The 22,728-nt window shown below is 37.2% G+C and overlaps 1 protein-coding gene across 3 annotated transcripts in view; it reads left to right on the forward strand.

The window, feature by feature from the left end:
- Window positions 1-847: 847 nt before the first annotated feature.
- LOC307197458 (desmocollin-2-like) overlaps window positions 848-22,728 on the forward strand; it is a 31,098-nt gene continuing 9,217 nt past the window's right edge. Inside the window, exons 1-11 of one of the 3 annotated variants that reach the window (XM_079943359.1) lie at window positions 848-1,254; window positions 7,716-7,800; window positions 8,692-8,891; window positions 10,002-10,121; window positions 11,406-11,561; window positions 12,812-12,956; window positions 13,950-14,116; window positions 18,387-18,521; window positions 18,773-18,958; window positions 20,390-20,640; window positions 20,766-20,908. In XM_079943359.1, the coding sequence (XP_079799485.1) occupies window positions 1,186-1,254; window positions 7,716-7,800; window positions 8,692-8,891; window positions 10,002-10,121; window positions 11,406-11,561; window positions 12,812-12,956; window positions 13,950-14,116; window positions 18,387-18,521; window positions 18,773-18,958; window positions 20,390-20,640; window positions 20,766-20,908 (1,657 nt within the window). In that variant the 5' untranslated portion in view covers window positions 848-1,185. Of the gene's footprint in view, window positions 1,255-7,715; window positions 7,801-8,691; window positions 8,892-9,553; window positions 9,591-10,001; window positions 10,122-11,405; window positions 11,562-12,811; window positions 12,957-13,949; window positions 14,117-18,386; window positions 18,522-18,772; window positions 18,959-20,389; window positions 20,641-20,765; window positions 20,909-22,728 lie in introns of those variants that run through there. The other 2 variants (XM_079943358.1, XM_079943357.1) reach the window with 2 other exon arrangements.

The following is a 22,728-nucleotide window of genomic DNA, read 5'->3' on the forward strand; positions in this document are numbered from 1 at the left end:
AGAGGTGCAGGAGATTCAGAATGCCCTGTCATTGCTTTCTGAAGAGCTGCAAGCATACCTCTTTTATATTTTAATCTTCCAGGTTAAGTACTCCTATAATTCATCTAGTTTAAGTATACTTCAAACCAAAACATACATTTTATCCTATTCTTTTTCTTTTCTTACCACGAACTCTGGTTTTTATGGTGGGAAGGGAAGAGAGACATCTCAGACGTCCAGGAGTCCAATTTAGGAGGTAAGTTACAAGAAGGTCAGTGGTTGGCTTTAACTGTGACAAAGGAAGGTCTTGGATGAAATCAATAGGCCCACATTTAACCAACGTCTACAAGATGTATTTTCAGTAGTAACTCACCCTTGATGCCTGGATTCCCTTATTTTAATTGATTAATTATTGTAATTTCCTTGTATCATTGCTATACTGGCCAGGACATTTCTGTTAAAAAAAAAAAGACCAACAACAACCAAACAAGACCCCAAGAAAGGTGTGTCACAGATGAAACCTCTGTCTGAATTGCACTTGGATGTCTGCAGTAAATTAACTCCAGCAAAGAGTGTATAAAACAGTCTACCTGGGGTCAACCCTCTAATAGGCGGGCCTTAGTTAGCTGTGACACAAAACGCGACCTCTCCAGCTCCCAGGCGGCCTTTGCGGGTCTGAAACTGGCCGCTGCGCACGGGGCGGAGTCGGGGCCGGGAGCGCGCCCCCTCCTGCGGCAGGACGCGCTCGAGGACCGAGTCTCTGTACAGTCAGGACTTCTGCTGGGCAGGGCCAGCTGTTAATCCTCAAGGCGGATACCGGGGCGGTGGGGAGATGGGGCATATGGGTGGTGTCCGTCGGTGAGAAACACCTAGCACAGAAAAAGGGTGGCGGCGAGAGGGAGTTCCCACCTGTTGGCGTTCTTCCAGAAATAAAGACTAGAGAAAATACCAAGGAGGGGCCGATCGGTGTGTTTCGGACGCGCCTGGAACCCCACCCTCGGTCAGAGGAAAAGCTCCTGGGGTGAGACGCAGAAGCTTCAGAAAAACCGAGAAGAAAAGCAGCTCCCTCCGCGCGCCACGTTCTCTGCCTCGCACTCCTGCGCGGCCGGCCCAGCCTGCGCCTGGCCCGCGGCCCTTCGCCCGGCTGCGCCTTCCCACCCCGGCCTTCCGGGTGCCTCGGCCGGCGACCTGCCTCCGAGTCCTCCCATGGCGGCAGCGCGACCCACAGGCTCCGCGAGCGGAGCCCTTTGCTGGCAACTCCTGCTGACCCTCGCGGTGAGTGGCTGCCCGGACCCCGGTCCCGAGTGGGCGCACGGACCCATGGGGGAGGGAGGGGAAACTTTGGGGGCGGGGGGCGGTGGTGGCGGCGGCCCATGCGGGGGTTCTTGGGCCTGGGGCTGGCTGAAAAAAGTGCCGTAGGCTGGGGTAGGGGGGAGGGCAGACAGAGGAGAGCGAGCTGGGCGCAGCGATCCCGCAGGGGAGGAGAAGGGTGTCTCCGGTAGATGTGATCAGCGCAGGCAGATGAGCGGCTGCAAACGCCCGTCCCAAACCGTGGCCTCTGTGTACAAGCCGGCGAGCGCTGCGCGCCCCGCGCTGCGCCTCTGCGCCTCGCGCACCTCCCCGGGCGGGGCAGTCCATCCGACCTCAGTGCCGGGCTCCGGCCGCAGACGAGGGGAGCCGCTGGGGATCGAAATCGCAGGTCCTTGGGTGAAAGGACTAGGCGCCTTTTGATCTTAGTGTGTGAGTGAAGGGGGGAGGGAAGAGCTGGGGCTGGGGCGGTCTCCACCCTCTGCGCCTAAAGATAGTAGATGGGCCGGCCCTCGGTGGTCCTTGGTACGGTTTCCATTGTTTGTCAGCACGTGAGATTTCATCCCCCTTGAACTTCGGGGAAGTGGCTTTCCCGATCTCTCGCCTCGGAGGCATACAGATTCTCCCCGCTCCCCCATCCCCCGCCAAGCCCTCCAGCCCTAGTTTCCTTCCCGCTTTAAAGAACCCAATAGCAAAGACCCCAAAGCTGGGAGGGAAAAAGGAGGTGGCCTTATTCGGAAGGGATAGCCCCCCTCCCTGGCAGGAAAGACCGAGGTCTCTTTGGGGGACCTCAAGGCATAGGAATCCAGTGCGGGGAGAGCAGCCCCTGGGAGACTGTGGGATCAGAGGTTCCCCAGTCAGGGCTTCCTGGGTCCCCTGGAAGGACAAAATTTACATAGGCCAAGTACAGAGGTCAAAGCGCATAGTGTCCTTTCACGTTGAGCCGCAGGCGTTAGGGCTCCAGTCCCTAACCCTGAAGGACAAGGGGACGAACCTGGAGAACAGACAGAGGGAGGATTCCTTCTGGGAGGGGTGCAACTGGCGGCGGGAAATATCCGTGTAATTTCCCTTACTCTACCGCTCTCGTTTTACAACGAAGTCCTGAAATTTTTAACTAATGAAATTGTAGTTGTTACTATTATTAGAATGCCTTTCCCATGGAACTCCAGGGACTTCAAACGCTTAACTAAATTACCGGGGCACATTAATAACATACACAGGGCCGGGTGCACAGCAAGTAATAGTTCACAGCTGAGGAAATCAAGAAGGGAGTAAATAACGGTCGTAAGATATGTCTTTGATGACGAGAGGAACGGATTTTGCTTAGATTCTTAATAAAGTTGACACTTTTTTTTTTTTTTTGACACTTCTTTTTAAACATTGCCCTTGAAGGAAAAGGCATGATTAGGCACGGGTACTAAAAGGCGCAGGCCATAAATAGCTTGGATCTTATATACTGACACACACAACTTTCCGTGTGTTCTCACTTCCTTTTTAGAAGAAAACACATATAAGGGAATAATAATAAAGTTGAATAAAGTTGAATAATCCTCATTCTTTGGCCTTCCTTAGCTTCAAAGCTGGATAGGCCAGAAGTGGGGTGGCTGTGGCTACCCCCCTCATCCTACTGCATTCTGGCTGGAAGGCTTGGTGGGTCTTAAGCTGTTCTGATGCTCATGTGCATGTCTGTGCAAAGTCCTGCTAGCCTCAGATGCTTGTTGTGGTTGTGAGCCTCATGTGTGATAGACGTGTTAAAGAAAAGTAGGAACATTACTAAATAAAAATGGCTTGGGGGACACCCCTTACATTTCCCTTCCATCACCCTTCTGTGAATCAGCTTCTCCCAACTTCCTCATCTTGCCTCACCTCACACATTTAGTAACCACTTGAACGCTGCCTCTACCTAAACACCTAATGAAGTTTCTGTCTCTCTAAGGTCATCAGGGATCTCCACTGCTAAATCGAAATCATTCCTTATACAATTCCATCTTGTGGTTGGAGCTCTTCTAAATCAAGAAGTCCAGCATGAACATGGACCTGAAAAACCATAAAGTAATAAAAATGTCCCATAAAATATTTCAGCCTTACTTATAGTGAGGAAAGATGAATTTAAAACTACATTGGTTGTAAAGCAATTATACTCTAATAAAGATGTTAAAGGAAAAAAGAAAAAAAATGGTCTATATCAAAAAAATCTTTAAAAAAACAAACAAATAAATAATTTAAAAATGGTATTACAAAAAAAAGAGAAAGAAATACATTGAAATATCATTTCTCATTTGGCAAACATCCAGAAGTTTGACAACAGGCTCTGTAGGCAAGAATGTGGAGAAATAGAAACTCATAAATGGCTAGTGAGTGTTAACAAAAAGTTACAACCCCTATGGTCTATATACAATTGTAACAAATGTAAATAGAAACTTTTACTTCTTCCTTTCCAATTTATATGCATCTACTCTCTTTCCGTCTATTCATATACCAAATACTGCATTGTTTTAATTATTGAGACTTCATAAGACCTTTCAGTATCTGCTAAAGCTAATATCCTTTCATTGCTTTTCTTTTTCATAATGTTTCTATCTTTAATTGTTTATTTTTCCTTATTACATTTTATATCAGCTTGTCTAGTTCCAGAAAAAATATTGATGGGATTTTTTTTTTTTTTTTTTTTTTTGCGGTACGCGGGCCTCTCATTGTTGTGGCCTCTCCCATTGCGGAGCACAGCCTCCAGATGCGCAGGCTCAGCGGCCATGGCTCACGGGACCAGCCGCTCCGCGGCATGTGGGATCTTCCGGGACCGGGGCACGAACCTGTGTCCCCTGCATCGGCAGGCGGACTCTTAACCACTGTGCCACCTGGGAAGCCCAATGGGATTTTTTTTGGGATCATAAACTTTATAATTTAACTTAGTGTAAATTGATATACTTACGTTGTTGATTTTTTACTATCCAAAACAATAATATATATTTCTTTTGTTCAAGTCTGCTTTTGTGTCCTTCAGAAATAGTTTCAGGTTTTTCTCAAATAAACTTTACATGTTTCTTGTTAAGTTTACTTTTTGGTATTCTAACTTTTTATCACTTTTGAAAATGATTTCTTCTTTTCCATTATATTGTTTAACAGATTTTGTTTATGTGTATGATGACTAATGATTTCTGTATTTTAATAGCTGTTTCTGCTCCCTTATGAATTTCTTATTGTTTTGTGGTTAATTTCCTTGGGTTTTCCAGATAAATAGTCATATCAAATGCAAATAGTGGTTCTTTTTAACCTCTTTCTTTTCAATTCATATGCCATCTAATATCATTCTCTTGCCTAATATACTTTAATGTAATGTTAGCTGTAGATGATGACCCTTGGGAAGTCTACCTTGTTTCTGAGTTTAGTGAGGCTACTGCTAATGCTTTTCCATTGATGATGTCATTATAATATAATTCTATTGAAGTAGCACTTATCAATTCTCATTGGGGGCACTTTTTTTTAAAATTTAAGAATGGTTATTGACTTGGTCAAATGGTTTTCATCACCTATGGTGCTGGTCACATGCCAGGGCTTCTTTAAACTAATTAGCGGCTTGTGTTTCCTAGAACAAATGAGTGATGTGAATGTGGATCACAAATCCATGTGAGGACCAGTTTACTACTAGCTTACTCTTACAATGAAGGTTTCGCATTTGGGGATCCAGATTAATGTGGACAGATCTTCTCTTAGATCTTAGGCAGGTCTGTGCTTTGATTTCACTCCCCTCTCTTGAGGCCAAAAAGCCAGAATCTAATCTTTTCAGATTAGAAGTTGTTTCTGGTTACTACTGTGTTCCAGCTTTATCCTCAGTTTTTGCCTAGCTGGATGGTTTTAGGATGGTTTAAAAACATGTATCCATCATTGTTAGTTTTGGCCTGGGGGTTGGACTGAATGCCCTAAGTCCCATTATTGGAAATGAAAATTGTTCCCCTACTTCATTCGTCACACTGGTCAGAGTTAACCTTATTCAAATAGAAAGCTGCTATGTAATTTATCTGCTTAAAACAAATCTTTGGTTTCTTATTATCTTTAGGAAGAAAAATCTATATGTGTACTTTGTTAAGGCTGTTCAGGACCTGTCCCACACCTACTTCTGTGAATCCATTTTAAACTCCTGTCCCTCTTGTGCTATATGCATCAACCATCGCAAATTGCATTTTCAAGTCTGTGTCATCTCTGGGCCTTTGCATATGCAGTTCCTATGTCTGCAGCATACAAGCTCTGCCTCCCTGTGACATGGCTAACTTGTTGCCCCTCTTCACCTGGCTCTTAGAGGAGGCTGGTTGCTAGTGCTCTCCCAAAGCATCCTGTACTTCCCTGTCATAGCTTTTATCCTCCATTATTGAAATTACAAATAAGTCTTATCCTTGAATTGAATGTTTCATGAGAATCCCTTTTACTGCTCTGTGTCTAGTACATATTAGAACATTCAGTAAGTATTTGTTGAATGCGTGAATGACTGGATGTCCAGGATACCGTTATCTGAAATATTGTCTTAATTCGGCCACTTCTCACCTTTTCCATCATTTTTACCTTAGTCCAAGTCACCACCTCTCCTCTCAGATAGATTCCTCCCAATGGGTCTCCTTGCTTCCACTCTGTCTTCCCCATAGTCTGTTCTCACATGGCCACCGGAATGAGTCTGTGTAAATGCTCACCACGTGACACCACTCCACAGTGTCTAAACCTACTGTGCTTCTCTTTGCCCTCAGAATAAAATCTGCACTCCTTACTGTGGCCTTTTAGACCCTACATGATATGCCTATGATTGTCTCTTCAATATCATGTCCTCTCACTCTTCCCTCACTGTGTTTACTGCTACACCCTTCTTTTTGTTCCTTCAACGCACCAGGTGAAGTCCCCTCCCAGGGCCTTTGGCCTGGCTTTTCGCTCCACCTGGAAGACTCTTCCCCAGTTAGTGAACTGGTTTGCATCCTGCTTTCACTCAAGTTTCTGGTCTTTATCACCCTCTCTTCCTGTTTTATTTTTCTCGTAACACTTACTCTTGGCATTGTGTGACCTTTGTGCATTTGTGTATTTACTTTTTGTCTTTTGGTGTAAAATAATCTCTGTGAGGTCGAGTTCTCTTTGTTCACCGTAGTAGCCTTTGAACACTTCTTGGCACCTAGGCAGAAACCAAGAAATGTTGGTTGAATGAATCAGTGGGTGTATGCCTTCTGTCACCTTGAGCTGGACTCTTCACATGTCTGATTCTACTCCTATTCTCTCTGGGCTATGCAACCAATGAAGATTCTTTTCATCTTTTTATTTCTAATTCAAGTACAGTCTCTTTGTCATGTCCATCTCTGAGTTCCAAATGAAATGTAATCTCTGCCATGCTTGGTCCTTCATACATAATTTAAATTAGATACTTAAAGGGTCTTTAGTGTATTTTGGAAATAAAAATTTTCATCCAAATTTTGATGATTTTAATTTATGTTTATAGACTTTTAAATAACAGTGTAGGGACTTCCCTGGCGGTCCAGCGGTTAAGACTCTGAGCTTCCACTGCAGGGAGTATGGGTTCGATCCCTGGTGGGGGAACTAAGATCCTGCAGGCCGTGCGGTACGGCCCAAAAAAATAAAAGTTTAAATAACAGTGTAAATGCTGGTTGGCTGTTTTGCTTTTCATCAAAAACCTTTGCAAAAAACTGTGAAACTTTCAGAAGCATCCATTATAAAGTTTCAGAGAGAACAGAATTTATTTTCAGTGTGCTCAAATATGTATTGTATTGGAATTGGTTCAGCATAAATCACTAAATCATTTAAATTTTTTAAGTGAAATACTTTTAACATTGACCTTAATTCTCATTATTGAGAACTTCAAAATAAGTTCATATTTCAAAGTCGTGTGCTTATATGTGTGGGGTCATATGTAAATACTTTTTAAGTCACTCCATGGCAATGAGTCAGTGCTTCTCTTTAAAAGCATTGGAATTTTCTTTAGGATATTTTTGATTTGGTAACAAAACTCATAGACAGTTGACAGTTAATTGAAACAACTTGCTGGCTCATTAAATTTGTTTTTGTTTCTCTTTCCTTTTACATACCTGTGCTGCCTTCCTAATAGTTTCCAGTGCTTTCCCACAAAAGGGTGTCATTGGTTTCTCAGTATATCCACTAAGTTAGTGAAATTATTATTAACTTCATTTTACAGACTAGGAAACAAAGCCCAAGAGGATAAGCAATTCTCTGAGTTTACATGCTTTGTGAGGGAGGGATCCATGGCTCTTAGTCTGTTGTTTTTATTCTTCTCTTCTATGCAATTTTTTTCTGAATTCTTAATCCAGTGTATGCTTTTTATTTTATTTTGCTAATTATATAAACAGATTTATAATTATACAAATTTGTATAAACTATGTACACATGAAAAGGCTCTTTTTAATGTATAATACTGATTTTTTTAGATCTTAACATTTGCCTGTGATGCCTGCAAAACAGTGACACTACATGTTCCCTCCAAACTAGATGCTGTAAAATATATTGGTAGAGGTAAGAAACTGCCAGGATATGTAATAAATCCTAATTTGGTTGATCTTGTAAAATTAATGTAATCTTTAGGAGGATAACTCTATTGGAACTAATAGTTAAAACTAATATAGTACATTCCAATACTTTTTAAAAAATATATATGGTGTCAATCCAATGAACGGAATATTGTACTTTATTGAAAAACATGATTATATAAAGTAGTTAAAATTGTTTAGTTTGAGTAATTACTAATATTTACGTTAGACGAAGGATATGGTATATGTTATAACATGTCTATGAAATTGAGAAATAGTATTGAAACTATTTCTTGAGTTTAAAGGTGTTGTTTTTGGATTTTTATCCTAAAATATTTTGGCATCTTACAACATTTACTTCCACATATTTTTTTTTCAGTTATTTTTTTTCGTATAACTCAAATGTATACCAAAAGATCAGACCAATGAAGACACAGAATACGATGACTATTTAACAACAGATGCAAAGAGTTCAGTAATAATTTAATGTAGTAACTACCAGTTTTAATCTCTAGATTCTGTTTAACTTGTTTTAAGTGTTCTCATGTATTGCTCTGTGGCTAGTTTCAGTTAATAAAGAAAAACTTTTTTGGTGTGAGTTTAATATTCAGACTGTAGAGTTCACATGCTTTGATTTCAGAACAAATGTCTCTTCTTTAAAAGGCTGTGAAGTAGGTATCAGAAGTGATGGATACGTTTAGTTACGCACAACTGAATTAACCGTATAGTTTCATATATCCTTTTAAAAATGCAAAACTTACAAGTGTCAGTGTAATTAAAGTCTTTGACTGCCCCACCTCAAATGCATAGCTTACTGTTAAAGCTGTATATTGCTTTGTTTTACCTTACAAATGATTGCTGTGTACATTTTCTACAGTTAACCTGAAGGAGTGCTTTAAATCTGCAAATCTAATTCATTCAAGTGATCCTGATTTCCAAATTTTAGAAGATGGTTCAGTCTATACAACAAATGCCATTCTTTTGTCCTCAGCGAAGAGATCTTTTACCGTATTACTTTCCAACACAGAGACCCAAGAAGAGAAGAAAATACTTGTCCTTTTAGAGCAACAAACAAAGGTATACCAAAGTATAAAAATGAAGTATGACGAACTGTTTTCTTCAGGTGGAACTAACATGACCAGGGAAGGTGTGAATCAAAAAAGATATGGGATAATTTAGCTTGAAGAAGAATAAAAGCCATGACTCAAGTTAACATTTTTGAAATGGAAAAGGGTTGTTCAACATATGTTATCACAGATTATAATTTCTTTTTATTTGGGACATAAAAGGAGAAATTGGGATATGGGACAGCATGAGAACTTGAGATTAGACACAGAGAAGCATTTCTTGATCTTCACTGTGGAATAGGTTTCCAAAACAAGAAACATTATTGTTTAAGATATTTGTATATAACTTGGACTTTGTAGCTTTTAATTATTCAAGAACTCATATGGCGTGTTAATGACTTAGGATGGTGTCCTACTCTGGGCAGCAGTATAGCGTCATGACATGGTTAATTACTCTGAGATACATGAGGCATCCAGAGATAGGTCTCATGTATCTTAGCATAATTTTTAGTCTTAGAAAATGGAGGACTATTTTAGGTTAAGGTTTGGACTTCACACATACTTATGACTTTTTGACATCCAAGATCAAAATGACTTCATTCAACCACTGGCCATTACTCATGACAGCTGTTTGAGAGTTGTCACCATGTTTCTCTCCTCGTTCTGACACAGATCTCTCTGTTGGTCCCCTGGCTCTTCCTAGTTGCCGGTGAGTGCAAGATGCTTACGCTAAATTTAGAAGGGCACCTGTCTACTTACATTCTTTGCATATCTCTCCTCCCATGTTTTTGCATGGTAGTGTGGCAACAGTACAGTGTTTTTTTTTTCAGTTTTGCTTCTAGGCTTCCAATTTCATCTCTCTCTCTTCCATGTTCCCACCAAGTTATTTTCTCAATAGGATTGCTGTGATAACAGTTAGGGCAGGGATTTCTTGGTTATTTTTTTTCTAGTATTGACATTTCGTTTGGTTTTCAAGCACTACCATGGTCTTACGCCTCCCCAGCTAATCCTCATGAGAGGAGAAAGATGTATCAGAGTTTTAAAGTTTGAAAATAAAGTAGTCATTGGCTTTTAAATAAATAATATTTATTATTAATATTTTTTTGTCTTCTAAATTGAGGTACTGAGGAAAAGGCGTTCTCAAGAAAAAGTTCTAATACGTGCCAAGAGAAGATGGGCTCCTATTCCTTGTTCAATGTCTGAGAATTCCTTGGGTCCTTTCCCACTCTTTCTTCAACAGGTATAATTTACTTTCCTTCCACTGTGAGAGTCTATGGTTTCCATCTTTGTAAAAAATTTAGACAATGAGTATGCAGTTATTTAAAAAGTATGTGTGTATGAATGTATGGGTGAGTATGTCTATCATATGTTTCAATATATGGTATAAATGCATCTCTCTATACCTATGTATACTTTTTTTTTGCAGTTTTAGTCATGCAAAAGCCATTTATAAAACTGTAAAACCCATATAGCACTGTCAAACGCATGCTTCCTTAATGAATTTTCATATCATCAAGGGTATCTCAGAGCCTGGGCATAGTCTAGAAAATCCCAAAACATCTTCCATAACAAAGGATGAAATTGTTGATAACAGGTCAAATGCCATGAAGGGGAAAGACACATACACCTTTCCATGGTTTCTTCCCAGGTCCACTGCTTAAATCAGACTGGATCCACATTTTCTCTCCCCTGTTTCATTTTTAGTGGAAACCCCAGCAAATCTTCTTTCCTTCCTCCCTTATCAGTGGTCACTACCATTCAGTCTAGCTCTTAGGTTTCTTTTCCCCCAGTTCTTGAAATGGTGAGAGAGAATCCTTGTTTATATCCCATCAACAAATTCAATGCAGCTGAGAAAAGAGCATTTTAAAGTTGAGAAAGAAATTGTTAGAAAATAATTGTTAGTCATCCTAATAGATAAGGATCCTACTAAGAGGATGAAAACAATTTGGAAAAAAATTTTCTTTTTGAATCAAATACCAAAGTAGCACACTTGCCAGGATATTACGTCATTTCCATTCTCACTCATTTTCATCCTCCCATTTAGCCCCTATAATAGAGAAGATGCTGAGAAATAACAAAAACTAATTAAGGAAACCACTTTCCAGATGTTTGCCTGCCGACAGTATACTTTAAACCCAGTGTCTCAAATATTATGTTATATATAATAAAACTTGAGGTGTAAAACTTTGACAGAAGGATAACTTTTCATGCTCAGAATACTTTGTTATCTAAGACAGGGAAAGTCCAAAATGCTTGATCCATGTAGTTACACGTAGCCTTTAAAGTACTTCTTAGTTATTCTGGAAACCTAAGATGCTATTACATTATTTTCCTCATGCCTTGCTCTTGAATTTCACAATTATTAGTCTTCCTTATTCTATTGCTGCTTTTTATTCAGACATAATAATAAATTAAAGAGGGCAATTACTTATTGTAAAATGTCAGTATGATTGCATAAGTATATAAATGAAAGTTTTGCTGAAATACAAATTTGTCTTTTATGTATATGATGTCTACTTTCTAGATTCAATCTGATACAGCACAAAACTACACTATTTACTATTCCATAAGTGGGCCTGGAGTTGACAAAGAACCTCTAAATTTATTTTATGTAGAGAGAGATACTGGAAACCTGTTTTGTACTCGTCCTGTAGATCGTGAAATGTATCCATCTTTTGAGGTAAAGTCTAAAGTTTACATATTGTATTAGTAAAATTAAACGTGGCTATTTCGTCTCCCTTCCTCAATTCATTTACTCTTGACTGTTTTCTGACTTTTGGCATCCGTGCTCTGGGTACATCTGATAGTACAGACCTGACTGGCAGCAAAAAGAATTTTATAGAATAAATAGCCTTCGATTCTATTAGATTGTTCTGGGGATTACAGTTTACTATTTTTCTTTTCAAAAGAAAAAAAGAGTACCACTTTGAACAGTAGTTATTTATTTGGCAGAAAAGATCTGTGAACCTCTTTATGGTACTGAGAGTGATACCATAGGAGGTAAGTCAAGTTCAGAAGTTAAGCCTTGGTACCTTTGCAATGAGAGAAAGTTAACTTGTGGTGAGCAAGTAAGGAGTGTGGACAGTGCTTAACTAGGATAACTAGGTCTTTTCATCATCTGGGCAACCTCCTGTGGTGGGATGAGCGTTAATATATAAGAATTTAACCTAATGTTGTGTTGATTTTCCAACAGGAGCTGGTCATTTTGCTTAACTTAGTTTTAATTATTTTATATCTATTTTGGATGATGTAATTACTTAGCTTTAGAATTACTACAACATGACCTTCTAAGTACCTGTGATGGTCTGTTCTTTCTATGATAGCTGTTATGAGAAAAATTGGAATTGAAATTCATATTATAAAATCAAAAGAATAAATCGCATCTAGACCCAATTTATAACCACTCATTTGGTCCATTTCTGACTCCCCCCTTTTTAAATTAAAAAATTCTTATGAAGAAAGTTATCTAAATACAATCATCAATATGCCTAAAATTCTAATTAGAAAATAAAATAATATCTCAGTTAACTGCACCTGGGGAATTTGGAATCCTAAGAATTCAAAGTTATAAAAGATCCAGAAAATTGTATTTAAAATTCATGCACCTGAAACTTTCAAACAAAGCAAAATAGTTCTCAAGACACTTTCGGGAAAATAATAATAAAAACCCTTACACTCATGAACAACAATACAGCAATGGTGAGGTAACCAAATTTAGCTATGTTATTATATTAGATAAATTTAAACGTAAAATGCTATAGTGCATCATGAAATTAACCATCTCTTCTGGCATTAAGATTATGTTCACATCCCAAAACAGTAACAAATGGTGAAATCCACACTGTGATGCTGAACAGTCTCCAAATGAAAGCCAAAGCGAAAGCAAGTTTGAACCGTAGCTTTTTTTTTTCCATTTTACTCTCTTCACAGCTCGTTGCCTTTGCAACAACTAAGGATGGATATACTCCAGAATATCCACTGACCCTACTAATCAGAATCGAGGATGAGAATGATAACTTCCCAATTTTTACAGAAACAACTTACATTTTTAATGTTACTGAAAACTGCAGAGTTGGTGAGTACCCACCGTGGCAATACACGGCAACTGAATGTTTAAATTCATTAGCTGAGTTTCACTGTGGCCACTGGGAGGTGGCACATCCTGCTGCCAAGAACAAGGGACTTGCCAGATGGGCGGCTGTAGGTGGCATTTTACTCTGCCTTTTGCTAGCTGTCTGACATGACCCTGGGCAAGTTTCCTAATCTTGACAAGCCTTGGTTTCCTCATCTGTAAAATGGGATATTAATATACAAGGTTGTTTTGAAGGTTAAATGAAGCACAATATACCTTGGAGGCCAAGCACAGTGCCTGAAAAATAGGAGTGACTCAATGTTACTTTGCCTTCCTGTGTGAGGTAAAATAAATACTTTTAAGAGACCATATTTTCTAAATATTCTAAGAATATTTTTAGAATATTTTTTTCTAAAAAAGAGTAAGTCTTTGAGCAACGGCTGTCTTGGCCTTGAAGAGAGCTGGCTGATGTTCTATAGTGATTAAATGATAGACAGTATTCTGAGCATTATCATAAAGGTCATGGAGAATAATATATTTTCTCAATCTTTTGAAAATTGACCATTTCAACTAGGAGTCGGAATGCAGATTTTGAGTCTTCCCTTAGAAAAATCTAACTAAACCAAGAATTTTCAGAGTAAACTGACCCATATGATCAATTTAAGTGTAGGCTTACAAATAGAAAAAGGTTAAAGAATAATTGGAATTCTTTAGTCTAGGAATACAAAGGCCATGGAGGGATATTATCAACATTTATAAATTTATACAATAAATACAGTAAATACAAATATGGTTACCAAATTCCAAAATGTTGGAACGCTGGGATATTTAAAAGTAAGTGCTATTTTATATAGAAGTCTGAAAATGTAAAAAACCTATTACTATTATCAATTATGTGGTCCAAAACTTTTTTGTGGTAGATGGAGAGGAGTCAAATAAAGGGAAAGTTGAAACTGTAAAAGTTTTTGAAATTAAAGAGGATTTTTCTATATGTAGGTACTACCGTGGGACAGGTTTGTGCAACTGACAAAGATGAGCCTGACACACTGCACACGCGTCTAATGTACTCCATCATCGAGCAGTTACCAGCATCACCTACCCTCTTTTTTATGCAGCCAGCTACAGGTGTGATCACCACAACATCATCTCGGCTAGACAGAGAGGTAACATAAATATTAACAAATAAAGCCTGATTATCACATGGCTACTTAGCAGTACCTGCATATCTCTGTATACCACCTGCAGATGTGCTTTTGAAAAGCATGTTGTGAATCTAATTTAACAAAAATTATTTTAGGTAGGTTGATGGAGGTCATTGACCTTGCAGTGCTCTGAATTTGAACCGCTAATTCATTCTCTCCTGAATTGTATGTTTTATAAAATCAAATTTTATAAATTGATATAATTTACAAACTATACAAACTATAATTATTTATAGTTGTAAAATAATTATACAAACTATAATTATTTATAGTTGTAAAAAACAAGAAATGTCATATATGAAAAGTAAAACTTTCAGAATTTTCTTATCTACAGATAACAATGCTTCTTTTTCTATCTGTGTCATTTCTTCATCAACAATCTCATCTACACTCTTTCCCCTTACATAGATTAAATGAAAGTTTATCTGTCTCTGATCTCTGGTTTAACATTTTCAGTTGACTGCTAGAAATCCTTATTTGAACATTTCACAAGTACCTAAGATTCAGTACATCTAGAAATGAATTCTTCTTTCCTTCTAAACATGCTCTCCTTCCCATGTTCTCTAGTTAAAATGCCATTAGTACCTTCTTTTCCTTCACACATTTTTTCTAATGTCACCTTGGATTCATGTTCTCAAAATTGTATTTGATGTCTCCTCTTGCAGATCAAATTACTTTCCAAAGCATTTGATATTGACTCCAAAGTGATCGTAACATTCACATTCTGTCCATTTCTACTGCAACTACCCCAGTTTAGTAATTGTTCATTTTGTTATTAAACTATTACCTCCTCCCCCAAACCTTTATTCTGGCCTACTTCCTACGTTTATAATCCTTAATATTAAAATATAGTAATATGTGTTTGTCACGTTTTTCTTTGATTCCTAAATCTCATATCGATTCATTTCCTCTCCCTCTCGCATGGATTAGAGAAGTGGTCTGCAACTTTTCTGGTCTCAGACCCCTTTACAGTCTTAAATATTATTGGAAATTCCAAAGGTCTTTTGTTTATGTGGGTTATATTTATCACTATTTAATCTGTAAGTGTTTAAAACTATAAAAGTTTAAACTATGTATTTATTTACCCAATTAAAATAATATATTACATGTTAATGTAAATAATATTTTTATAAGAAATGATTACATTTCTAAAACAATAAGTAATTTAGTGAGAAGAGTGGCATTATTATGCATTTTCTAAATCTCTTCAATACCTGACTTAGTATAAGACCAATGGATTCTCACATCTCCTGCATTCAGTCTGTTATATAGTTTTAGACGAAGTATGTAAAGAAAATCCAACATGATATGAAGTTAAAAAAGAGTATGTTAACAGTAATTTCAGATCATTGTGGATAGTCTTCTTTGATACACCAAATCTTGACAAGTGGTAGTGTCATAAATGGGTTTTGCAATGTGCACTCTGAAGAAGCCTTGTCCATGAACTTTCCTACTTTGTTACATCAAAATACATTGGTCTTTCTTCTGCTATGAGTGGGTAGTTTACCATGTGTGATTTTGTAACATCGTGCATTAGTCATATGGGAAATATTGACTCACTGAGTTATGTAGATCCTCCAAATACTGACACATCTAATTAAACAATATTGGCAAAAATCACCTCCTCATCTCCATTAATATCACGATGGTTCATAAAAGTTTTCCAGAATCCTCATTTTGGCTTGAAAACTCCAATTGACCATTGGCAACAAATAGCTGTTTTCCTTGAAATGACATATTCACCTTACCTATGACAAAATGTCTTCCAAATATACCAGTCTGACTAACCATAGGTGTCTTTCATGTAAAAATGGTATTCTATGAAAAAAAACCCAATAGCTAGTTCAGCTTATAAATCAATCACACAAGTACTTTTCCATGAAAAGAACATCATACTATGTTATGCAGAAGTGCTTTATATATACCTCCCATTTCTTTAGATAGACTATGGGTTGAAATCTAATAAAATTTATTAAAATTAATCATTTTTACTGCATTTACAAGGACATTCCTAGGTAAATTTTTAATTTTAATTCAATTTTATAATTTATAATTTATTTATTTTTACCATGAGTACATGCCAGTGAAGAATGCAATTTCGTTTGTTGAATGAATGAATTGCTGTCACAGCTCTACAAATTATACAGATTCTTCATGGAATTTATGTGCTCAGAAAAAGCAGATTATAGACCAAATTCTCTTTTATCATCAAGCCTTGAATAGATCCTTCTGATAAATCAGTGGAAAACATTTGACTAATGAAGGAGTCTTGGAGTGCTTTTACCCAAGAGAGCTCTGGACTCACTTTCTGATCCCAGGTTTCCAATTTTTTTTATTGTTAATATTTAATATTTATTAAATAAACAATAAATAAATAAATATTTAATATTTAATATTGTTTATTAAAGGGCCTTCAGCCCTTTAAGCTCTTTAAACATCAGAATTTTTCTTCCATCTGAAGATATCACAAGTTAATATTTAGGTCCCAAACTTGATTTCTTTCTTTGTTTTATCAGCCAGTTGATCATTCCCAATAAATCATAGTTTATTACAAACAGAATACATATTCCCTCCCATACGTAACACTAGTATGAGCTTTTAAAATTTTTTTAATGAAATAAGGCCATGAATTTTTAACTCTCATGTGACTGATTATGAGAGAAGAATAAATTGGGAAAAATTGGGTTTGTAAAAAGCATAGTGATCGAGAGAAATATTAGTTTTATTTTGGGTAATTCATGAGGGCTAGAAAGTTTAAGAGATCTAAAGGGAAGAAGGTGGCTTTTTTAAAAAATTAATTAATTAATTTTATTTTTGGCTGCTTTGGGTCTTCATAGCTGCACGAGGGCTTTCTCTAGTTGCGGTAAGTGGGAGCTACTCTGTTGCGGTGCGCGGGCTTCTCATTGCAGTGGTTTCTTTTGTTGCGGAGCACGGGCTCTAGGCACGCGGGCTTCAGTAGTTGCGGCACGCAGGCTCAGTAGTTGTGGCTCGCGGGCTCTAGAGCGCAGGCTCAGTAGCTGTGGCACACGGGCTTAGTTGCTCCGCGGCATGTGGGATCTTCCCGGACAAGGGCTCGAACCCGTGTCCCCTGCATTGGCAGGTGGATTCTTAACCACTGCGCCATCAGGGAAGCCCAAAGAAGGTGGCTTTTTAAGAGAAGGGTGAATATTCTAGGTGGACAGTTAGGATAGTTTTTTACATATAATTTAGTCTTATGAAAAGAGGTGAATTATAAAGGAAGGTGTTGTTATAATTTTATAGAAGAGGAAAGCAAGGGAAAAATACGTTTCCAACTGCCCAAGAGTACATTTGTTATTTTTGAACTTGGAAGTAGAACCCAAGCCTCCTAATGTTCAGTCCAGAGACATTATTATTAGTGTTGTTGTTAATCCTTCCATATCTCAACACTTGTGACAAATGAAACCATTATGAGGAGATACACTTTTTTTTTTTTTTTTGCGGTACGCAGGGCTCTCACTGTTGTGGCCTCTCCCGCCGCGGAGCACAGGCTCTGGACGCGCAGGCTTAGCGGCCATGGCTCACGGGCCCAGCCGCTCCGCGGCATGTGAGATCTTCCCAGACTGGGGCACGAACCCGTGTCCCCTGCATCGGCAGGCGGACTCTCAACCACTGCGCCACCAGGGAAGCCCGGAGATACACATTTTTTAAAACCAGTGATGAGCCTTCTGCAATCTCTGAAGAACGGAAAACGCTTAAGAACCAGAATCTATTTTCCATGAAGAAGAAAAAATTACATAGTTCCAAAACTTTGTTTTCATGCTAATTTAATGATCTTTTAGTAAATGTAAAGTAAATATTTAAAATCCACCTTTTTTTACAGGAGAATACCTTTATTGCTTCATTACGAGACTGGTATAGAGTCACTGTTGTGTATTTTTGAATATAAGAATGTACTTTGCATAGGAGATAACGATTTTGATTAATTACTAGGCAATTTAAAATGTACTATGACTATATCTTCTCTTTCTGTTAAGTAATGCTAAAACCAGTTACTTCCATGAGTAGCACTTTCAATTTGAGAAACTACTCTATTTTTGTAAATTAATTAAAAATTACTAGTGTGAGGAAATTGTTCTTCTGCCAGTACATGAAAACTATGAAATCTAATAGTGTACCTCTTAAATTTTGAATGCAAGGGAAATTATAGGGTGTAAATTAAGATTTCATTTACAATGTTGCTTTCACTCAGTAATTAATACTTACTTTTCAGGTAACTGATAAATACCAATTGAAAATAAAAGTACAAGACATGGATGGTCAATATTTTGGTTTGCAGACAACCGCAACTTGCATCATTAATATTGGAGATGTGAATGACAACTTGCCAACATTCAACCGTTTATCTGTAAGTGTGTGATATTAATAAAAGAAAAATGTACAATGTAGTGTTAGTTGCTACATATGTGCACCTCCACCCATGCCCCATGATTTCAAAGGAAGTATTCCCAGCCACGTGTCAGTAGTTTGGACTTGGGGTTTAAAGTCATGTTAACATAGTACTTTAGAAATTAGAAGAACTGGGCTGGCTTTACCTGGTGTTTTGTTTTTGTGAGAGTTACTAATTAAACTTTTTTTTGTTGTTTTTTATTATTTTAGTATGAGGTATCAGTGGAGGAAAATAGAGTTGATGTGGAAATCTTACGTGTTGCCGTTACAGATAAGGATTTAATTAATACTGCTAATTGGAGAGCTAATTATACCATTTTAAAGGGCAATGAAAATGGAAATTTTAAAATTGTAACAGATCCCAAAACCAATGAAGGAGTTCTGTGTGTGGTTAAGGTAAGAATAACTTAGGAAATTAGTTATTTGTAGCTTATAATGTCACAGATTAGCATACTAGAGCTTAATGAAAAGAAAGGAATTATGGTAAATGTAGGAATAAAATAGATATTTAGGTAAATGTAAACACTATGTTTTTCATATATATAGTGGGATGAATATACAAATTTTGGAGAACATTTTTTTTATAAAGGCATGATAGTTTAAAATGATTATATATGCATGTTCAATGAATATGATATAGTACCCACTTTGTAACCAGTATCTCTTAACAATTAAAAAACTAGCACAGCTTTGACACCAGTGGGACACTGCCAAACTTTCCTAGTCTATTCTATCTATAGCTGTGTCCAGGAGCCTGTACTTAATTACTGAATTTCCCAGATGATGAGTTATTCCTGGTCAGACCCATAGGAAAGCTGTTTATAGATCTGTTCATCTGTATCCAGCGTACATTACATTCTTAGCTTCCTGGTTCAAAATGGGAATCCTCACCCATTTGAAGATGTAAATACTTCTAAAACCTCTTTCTAATAATATTCTACAATTATCTCAGAAGACATCACTGCGAATTCAGGAGGCAGAGTTAGCCCATAAAGTGATCTGAGCTCTGGCTTTGGACAAAACCATGGGCTTATTTCTGCTGCCTCTAACTAAAACATGATTCTATCCTGGGTCTCTGTAGCTTCCCTGCTGTACATATTCACAAGGAGAATGGATCAAACATGACGAATTCTTTTTTTCTTACAATGATGAAAATTAGCTGCAGTTTGTGGGTTAATTTCTGTTTCAAAACAGCAAAGGGATTGTCCCTTAAATCTTATCTCTTTCTTTAGATATCAGGCAAAATAAAATGAAAACCTTCCATTAAACTTGGTACTACCCATGTTTTAGAGAGTAACTGGGATAAAAGAGATTAAAAAGGAAAGTGTAAAGCCCATAAGCTTTCTATTTTCTTGTCTCTCTTATCTTGAATACGTTTCATAAAATTTGACCCACGTTTTCTACCCCAAACCAGGTACGAATAATTGTACTCATCTCAGAAGGGTAGGAAAAGTGGTTCCAAAATTAATGGACTAGTAAATTACTGTTGATTAGGGTACGGAGTCCCTAAAGTAATATTTCAAATAGTATTTCATTAAATACTATCTGAAATCGCCATCGGGACCTATAATATTACTTTTGTTAAATTTGCAGTTGAGGAATTTTTTTTTTTTTTTTTTTTTTTTTTGGCTGGCTCCACCCAAATGCTCAATCAGTTGAAGGATTTCCCTCCTTCCACCACCATCATATTTGTGGGTATATGTTTAATATTTTCATGACTGTTCCCGACACAGCACTTACATATTTCCACAGCTAACTAGTTACACACTAGTTCACATAGCCAAGTACTATTTCTTGATCTGATTTCCAACACACTTGCTTTTGTAGCCACTGAATTACGAAGAAAAACAAGAGATGACCCTACAAATCAGTGTAGTTAATGAAGCTCCAAATTTTGCTAGTTCGAGATCAACCGGGAGCATGGCGACAGTCACTGTTCGTGTAAAAAATCAGGATGAAGGCCCTGAGTGTCGCCCTGCAGTGCAAATTGTTCGTATTAAAGAAAATGTACCAGTGAGCACAAAGGACATTGGATATAAAGCACATGACCCGGAAACAAATAGTAGCAGTGGCATAAGGTACTTGTAATTCTATTTTAGTTGATTTCAAATTTACCATGTTTTTAAAATGTATAACTTATTGTGATACCAGTATTGTAATTTGGCTTACGATCCATTTTGCTATTTTAATTCATTACTTACAGGTATGAGAAATTAAGTGATCCAGAAGGATGGGTCAGTGTTGATGAAAACTCAGGATCAATCACAATTTTAAGAAGCCTGGATAGAGAGGCAAAGACCATCAGAAATGGTATATATAATATCACAATCCTTGCCTCAGACGAAGGTAAGAACTTTGTGTTTAAGCCAGCTGTATACACCCCCAACTCCAGACATCCTCAGTTTTTAAACAACATACATTTTTAAGTCAGCTGCATACATTCTCAAAATTTATTTCACCCCAGATGACAAATAGAGTAATTGAGAGGTTTGCTATAATTTATTAACTCATGTCTGCTTTCTAATAGTACCCTCAGTTTTGTATGTAATTACGGTATAAAATAATTTAGTCATAGAAAATACTTGAGACTACAATTTATTAAAATTAAATAATCATTAAAAATTGAGAAAATTACTTTAGAAAAATTAGCTTCAATTTACTTAGTCATATCTCTTAAAATATTCACTTTGACAGGAAAATTTATTACAGAGAGAACATACTTACTGCCTCATAGGTCAGTACTCAAAAAGTTATATCTTTCTACAGGAAACTGACAATATACTTGGGGGTTAGTATTCTGATATTATAAAATTAGAAGAATTCTGTGAATCCACAAAATCACATAAAATGGAAAATCATTTTCTATGAGCCCTGTAAAATTGGAATGTGAGCACAATGATTAGGAATGAGATCCTTTTACTGCATAAAATATAATTTTACCGTAATATACATTTGAACTTTTTGCCTCTGTAAAATAAAAATGTTAACTACAGTAAACATAAATTATTATACTATAGCTTGCAAAATTAGAATTTAGAAGTGATTTTGGAAGATGTTTTAGATATTTCAACTTTTTCTAAATTAAAGAGAAATGGCTCATATCCATTGATTGAATTGGTATAAAGTTGTAATCATTGTTAATTTAACTTCAACCAATTAAAGACTGCCCTTTAAGGCCTCAACTTCCTTTGTCCCTTTGTCAAAACATGCTTTTTGGTCAAAGCAAGTGAAAAGAAGAGAAATAATATGAAAATCAAATCCATTATTTTTACATTTTTAATTGCACTTGGCAAATCGTTTTCATCAATGAGATAAAATTTACTGTCTGGAATGAGAGATTTTGGATGTAATTTTATTCTACATTTTCCTCTGTTGAACAAATGTTTTTATGGCATTTAGAAGAGAGGCACGGTTAATCATCATTGTGGTCGAGAATAAATGTGTAACAGGGCCTTTTCCATTAATTTCTTTTGAAGCTGGTGGGGGATAAATAACTCCACATCTTTTTATTTTCTGAACTGAGATCATACTAAAGTATGTTTTTTATTTGTTTTTGTCTTTTACCTTTTTTAAAATCTATCCTGGCTCATTCCCTTTGAGCCCTCCCAGCTGCTGCTTCCGTACAAGAAATGTTCTCTCCTGTGAGCACTGACCTCTGAGCCTGTGCTCACTCCCTCTCCTACTTTCCTACAGCGCTTGTTTCCTCTTTTTAAAACTCTCCCTCAAGGATTCTATGTCTCAACTTTTCCACACATTTCTCTCTTATCTACATGCATTCTAGTTTTACTTCCTTCTCCTCTTCTAAACAGAGCTCTTTCTTAAGCTTTAAGTTCAATTTCTCTTCTCTTCTCAATCTAACCTCAGTTGGCAGTTTCGCCCAGGTGTTTCCTCTGTATAGCTGAGTTTTAGGTTTCTACTTTTGTTGTAAGATTCTAACTTTGGGGAGGAGGAGTGTGCTTTCAAACTTTTAAAAAACATTTATCAGAAGAGTGCCATGCACATAAATCATGGACCCGTAGGTAACTCACCTTCCAAGACTTCATTTTAGGAATTGATATTTACCCGTATAGAATTATATTAATATTAGAAGGTGAGCATTGCATGCATATGTTCCAGTGAATAAAAGAATATTATTTATTAACAGATGAAAAGCAGAGCTGTGAAAC

Source organism: Stenella coeruleoalba (assembly GCF_951394435.1).
Source record: "Stenella coeruleoalba genome assembly, chromosome: 14".
Taxonomy (NCBI): domain Eukaryota; kingdom Metazoa; phylum Chordata; class Mammalia; order Artiodactyla; family Delphinidae; genus Stenella; species Stenella coeruleoalba.